Source organism: Eriocheir sinensis, chromosome 59 (genome assembly GCF_024679095.1).
Source record: "Eriocheir sinensis breed Jianghai 21 chromosome 59, ASM2467909v1, whole genome shotgun sequence".
NCBI lineage: Eukaryota > Metazoa > Arthropoda > Malacostraca > Decapoda > Varunidae > Eriocheir > Eriocheir sinensis.
Window position 1 is genome coordinate 8,067,485 of NC_066567.1, and position 6,291 is coordinate 8,073,775.

The 6,291-nt window shown below is 42.9% G+C and overlaps 1 protein-coding gene across 1 annotated transcript in view; it reads right to left on the reverse strand.

The window, feature by feature from the left end:
• Positions 1-1,300: 1,300 nt before the first annotated feature.
• LOC126985517 (uncharacterized) overlaps positions 1,301-6,291 on the reverse strand; it is a 39,864-nt gene continuing 34,873 nt past the window's right edge. The window contains exon 2 of the mRNA XM_050840508.1: positions 1,301-2,162. Within this exon, the coding sequence (XP_050696465.1) occupies positions 1,356-2,162 (807 nt within the window). The 3' untranslated portion in view covers positions 1,301-1,355. The remainder of the gene's footprint in view (positions 2,163-6,291) is intronic.

Sequence of the window (6,291 nt, forward strand, 5' to 3'; positions counted from 1 at the left end):
TTCCATCTTTCATAGTATTTTTTTTATTACGCTAAATTTTTTTTTGCCGATAAGAGTATATTTGCTTATATTGAAAGGAACTGAATATGAATGACATGAATATTTCGCAGCAAGTGACACTGGCACTGATATTATTTTGGGTATTATCATTGTTGCCTGGTTAATATATATATATATATATATATATATATATATATATATATATATATATATATATATATATATATATATATATATGAAAGATGGAAGAGAGGGGAGCTAGGTTCAAACGGTCAAATAGCCTATGACTGGCCTCTCTCTCTCTCTCTCTCTCTCTCTCTCTCTGACTCCAAGCACGTACGTTTTTTTCTTTATTAGCTATATATAGGAATTGTCTGGCCAAAGTACAAGAAATTAACATATGTACGAGACACAGTTATCACCTTATGGTAGTGTCAAAATAAGTATTGTATGTGCCATAATTCGTCATCGCCTCGCCGCAATCACAAGCTCGTGTCGCCAACTGCCGTTGAATAACTCTCGTACACAGCGGGCTGTGTACGTTTTTATTATGTTTTTATTACAGCTAGCTTGTTTGTTGGTCTGTTTAGTGTATCAGCTAAAGCTTTGTTAACATAAAAGATGCAGAACATGCAGTATAGCACTATACAATACAGGTATATTAATACTTATAACAGTAATAATATCGTCATCCGGAGGCGTTTGAACGTTGGTTTTTTTTCACAGCGTATCGCCGTGCTTCAAAATGATTCGCGTCGGTGTTTCTAAATATTCGTGTTTAGCAAGATAACGGAGGCTCCTATGGTTATTTTTGATATCGCATCTTAATCTACGGTATTTTCTACGTTTATCAGTAGGTCTGTTTTTCTTTTAAACTTGGTAATAAAAAAAAAATGATCGTTTTGACAAAAATCCTCAGGGGGGGGGCAAATGTGGCCCGGGTCGGAACGAATAGGGTTAATTTATTAGGTTATTATTATTTTCCGTATATTTTGCTTAATATTCAGGGTAGACATAATTAGGGACAGCCACTGAAAAGCTGAAAAAAAATTGCCAGGCCACCTTTTGTTGGGAACCTGGTGGGGTACGTCTTCATACATGACACCCCCAGGCCCCCCGCCCCCTCCTTTAGCTACCCCACTGATTACCCATTAAACGAGCCGGGATGGCACCCCCTTCAAGCTGTCACCCGGGGCGGACCGCCCCCCCCCGCCCCCCCCTTAGTACGCCACTGCTTCTCTCCTCCTCTTCTACGTATCATCGCCGCCATCTCTTCCTCCTTTAATTCTAACTTCTCCCCTTCCTTCTTTCGTTCTCTCTGCTTTTTTTCCTCCTCCTCTCCCTCCCTTTCCTTATCACCACGGAATAATCTTCATCTCTTCGTCATGGGGACAAAAATTAGCACCAACGTCACATATACATTCGGTGTCCTCCTTCACTAACACCTTTTTGTAACACCTTTCGCCATTAGCAGTAAATTGTGCAAGCTTTTCAACCTCTTTTGTCCCAATACTCCTACACGTATGTGAGGCGTGTGGACATGTGCCACAGCCGCCGGGACACCTGTTTACGATGACTCCATGCCCTCCAAACTTCTTGTCGTAAATGTAATGAGGCTTTGGGGCACAGATACTCTTGGAAGCCGTGTTTTGCTCATCCCACTCACGTATTATATTTGTATCATCGTCAGACTTACACTGGTTATCAAGACTCCTGGTGGTCACTCGATGGTTTGTCTTCGCGGTATCAAGGCGTTCAGTCACGTGGAGGCTCGTATCGCTTTCCTTACTTGGGTGTTCTGTCGAGCGCAAGTTTGTGTCGCTGTTTTCACTGGAGTGGTTGACGGCGGAGGGTGTGATTTCACTTGGGGTTCTTGCGGTCGTGCTGGTAATATCGCTTCTTGTTACGTGCACTGTCACAAGCCCTACAACAAGTGCTAACAACAGTGACCCCGACAGGACGGCAAGCCAAACTACCCTCCGTGCCACGAGTCTTCTAGAGCAGCGAGGAGTGACCTCTTCTCCCTGTGCCTCCTGCTGGGCGGCCTGCTTCATGGCGGGGCTGGTGCTGGCAGTGGTGGTGGTGGTGGTAGTGTGCGAACCCATCTCGTGCGGCGACCAGGGTTGCCAACTGGCAGTTTTCATTACCAGATTTACCACAATCTGGTAATAAAAAACGAGTTTGGTAATGAATTACTGTGTTTTGGCAATCTGGTAATGGGAGTGTAAAAATTTGGTAATAAGTGAATATGTAAAGAAATAGGAATAAAAATTATATATATATATATATATATATATATATATATATATATATATATATATAGATATATATATATATATATATAGAGAGAGAGAGAGAGAGAGAGAGAGAGAGAGAGAGAGAGAGAGGCGCTAGACACGTTCAGTTCCAGTATGGGACGGGGCTCTTACAGGCCCACGGACAACACGACAAAAGTGCGAAATCGAATGAAACATAAGATGTTGGAGGCTATTTTGAGGATACGCACAACCTTGATTGTTGTAAAGATCTAATAATTACTGAAAGCATGTTAGAGAAATTCAATGTTGGTATGTATGAACATACAAGAAGTCAAGATTGTCAGAGTAGTAAGGATGATGGCCTTAATGCTCTGTACGAATAACTCCCAACTCTTGCCTCTGGATCCACTCACCAGCTGATCTGTCCCATGGCATCTCTCACAGTAAGTTTATTTCTTATCACAGTTTTCTTATCCCAGTCAGTAGCATTATTCGTGTAACTTGTATGTACATTGGATCTATAATTAGCAATAATTAAAAAGTTTGGTAATGAAATGACGAATCTGGTAATAACTGGAGTCGAACTTGGTAATGCCTGTCGTACAAGAGTTGGCAACCCTGGCGGCGACTACCTTGGTGGCGAATATGTTGTATTCTGACTGTTTACAATAATGTGAAGCGACCAACTGTGGCAGACTGAACGTTCCCCCCTGTTCCCCCCCTCTACTGCGCATGCGCCGACCTGTGTTTATATGCGCTACTCGGCCCACTCCAAAACACTGGAAAAATCGGTCCCCCCGAGCAACATTACCAGATTGTCGTACTGAGCCTTTTATGTTTGCCGATTTCCGACCCAATAATTAAACTGCTTTCATCACCCAAATAACTGCCTTCATATATGGATATCGTTTAAATGGTTAATTATTGGTGCTTGTTGGCAACAGTTATAGCCAGAAACCGGTAATTACGCGGCTTCGGAGTACGATAATCTGGCAACGGTGCCCTCGAGTCCCGAGCTCGCCTGCCTCACCTCAGCAGCCGCACCCTTTTTTTAGTATGGTATTTTACCTGTATACAATAGGTACAGGATGTAAGCCATGAAGTTGTGACCTCATCTTCCCAGCAGGAGCAGAAGGCTAGCAATCCTGCCCTCCTATATGTGTATGTGATCCTGCGGCAGTGAAAGGCCGACAGTCCTGCCCTCCTGAGTGTGTGTGTGTTTTGTCTTGCTACAAGATCAGAAACGGTTTGAGCCATGCCATGAAAGGGAGGAGCATGCCGTCCCAACCCCCAGACAGTACAGAGTGTGATTATACAACTAAGGATACATGGGTAATTATAAATAGCACCAGGAATAAAAAAAACATTATATCCTTGCATGTATCTATATTATATTTGGAAAAATATGCTTGTTGTATGTATCCCTGATAATAAAATTTATCTACATGTGCTTAAATTTAAGTGAATGAAAGCATAAGAGAGTAAAGTGAATGGAAGCATAGTGAGTTCCTCCCTTCTCCCTTGTTGTTTACCTGCAACAATAAACTATCAATCAATCAATCATAATCAAGTACTGGCAGATCTTTCGTAACAAATCTGCAATCGCTCCTTCAGACCTATTTGTTGTAACTCCTGATCTACCCACTAGAGTCCACCAGTTCAAAATAGCCTCCCAGAATCCCTGGTCATCCTTTAGTCTCTCTATTTAAATCAGCACTAGCTCATCATATAGGGGTAAAGCTTTTAGAATATCACTACATGGACTATAGCTCTTCACCTTTAATATTATGAATTTTATTACGTTGATTGCGCATCTGCAGAGTGCTGGCTTCCTAGAGCCCCCGCCTCATCAAGTGGATTTTGAGGTTGGGAAGCCTATCCTAACGTAACCTGGTGGGCGCCTCCCAAAACATACTAACCTAAGGGAGTTGTTACAGTCTTCATAATATTAATCTAGAGCATATAAAGGTATTTTGTAAAGGATTGGTGACCATAATTATTAATGTGGCAGCAGTCTCGCCTAGGAAATAACCCCAACAAGTGATACAGAAAGAAGGGAAACCAATTTACTGAAGGCTTTTAGTTGTACGTTTTGATACCGTTAATGAGGATTCACGCCCCGGTCTGCCGCCGCAGCAGCGCTCCACAGGGCCGCTAACATCACAGTGGAAAATAACAGGCATGCAAATGACAGAATAAGGAGGGGGGACCGATGTCTCGTCGGGGGACCGATCAGTCTGCAGTAGATGCGGGCCATCCTTTCCTTTATATTTCGAGGGTTGTTAGCCCTCGCGGGCTATATGCCATTGGCTGGCCCGCCTCTCTCTTGATATCTCTAAGCCACGGACGCGTCACGCCCAAAAACGCCAGACCCGCACCCAGCACGGCCCCAGCGGCCAGCGCGCAGCGTACGGAAGCTCCTGGAGACAGGCGGCTCATTCTGGCGCCCGACGCATCTGATTGGCTGTTCAGCAGCGCGTCTGTGATTGGTTCACTTCGCCTCCCATCTCTCCCTCTCGCTTTCGATGACGTCATTTGTAAACAAAACTCAGCTGACAAGCCTGACAGCGAAGGAGATGTACAGGGATGGGAGATGCCTGACATTATACGGCACCCTTTGCAGTCACCCTTGACGACATAGGGCATTATAATAATATAGATGGCTACATTAAACAAATAAGATGTGGCAAGTATAACAGGTGGGGGCACACCCAGATGATTCGTCACCCATGCTTCAAATAGTGCAACTTTCAGTATAAATGACTGCTTGTAGTGATATTAGCGAATATTTAGTGGCGTTAGTGACTATTTAGCGATGTTAGCAACTATTTAGGGGCGTTATCGACTGGTAAGGTCTTAAGGGATGCTTAGTGTAGCGAAACATTTTTTTATCTTGGGCGAATCCACCAGGGAGCGAACAGTTTAAGGTGCGAATACCTACAGGTGGCGAAACCACTGGGAAGCCCTCTTTAAAGGTGTCCAGACCTTGAATACAAAGCATAAGCCGACTTACAATTGGAACCCATTTATTGCTAAGTAAACAGAGGTTTGGAGTTTTAAGTAAAGTCGCCGTAGGGTTAGGTAAGTCAAGTCCATAAGGATATAAATTAATCAGCCCTGCAAAGTTAATTTCAGCTGGCTCACAAATTTAGATTAGCCATGCACTTCTCAAATAACTCGTTACCATAGCCCGCAACCTTGACTGCTGTGCAATATTCCATGAACATGTATCTGATCCATACGGTAATGTTGGCAAAATGATGCTATTCCTTACGTCCCTCTTCACCTCCATGAAACATTAAAATCCTACCCAGTGCTTCTAAAACATTCCTACATTTTACATCCCCTGTCCTTGTTCCACCATCCACTTCTACATGCTTACATAACACTGTCCCCAGGCATATACTAAAAATCTTTATCAACCTAACTTTCCTGTTCACCTATCACTACCCCACATTTTTCGGTATTCATTATGCACTTCACCACTTTCTTCTTGGTGTTTTTACCCACCTCATGAGATAGAGCTCCTCATTACGAGTAAATTGAACCCCATATTGACAAGGCGCACTCTTTATAATGGCGACACAGAATTTTTAAAATTTAATTGCATTTTTAGCGATCAGAAGTCGGCAGCGATACATCAACCCGCATCAAAGCCAGAGGGCACACTGGGTTAGGTTAGTTGGTTGTTAGGTTAGGTTGGTTAGGTTAGGTTGGGTTGGGTTAGGTTGGTTAGGTTAGGTTTGGTTGTCTGTTCTGGACGAAACTAATTTTTTCTGGTAGATTTCGGCTTGTTTTTAATTAATCTACTAGTTATTTTTGGTGTAAATCACATTAGTTTCTGGGGGGAATAAAAAAAATTTGGTTGATTTGCGCCAAAACAAGTGGTGGATTAATTAAAACAAGCCAAAATCTACCGTAAAAATTAGTTTCGTCCAGAAAAGAGGGTGTTGAAATACTTAATACTTACCTCTTTTTCTGTGACTGGCACATTCTCCATTTCTCCCTATTTAAGGCGTGCTGCACATACACC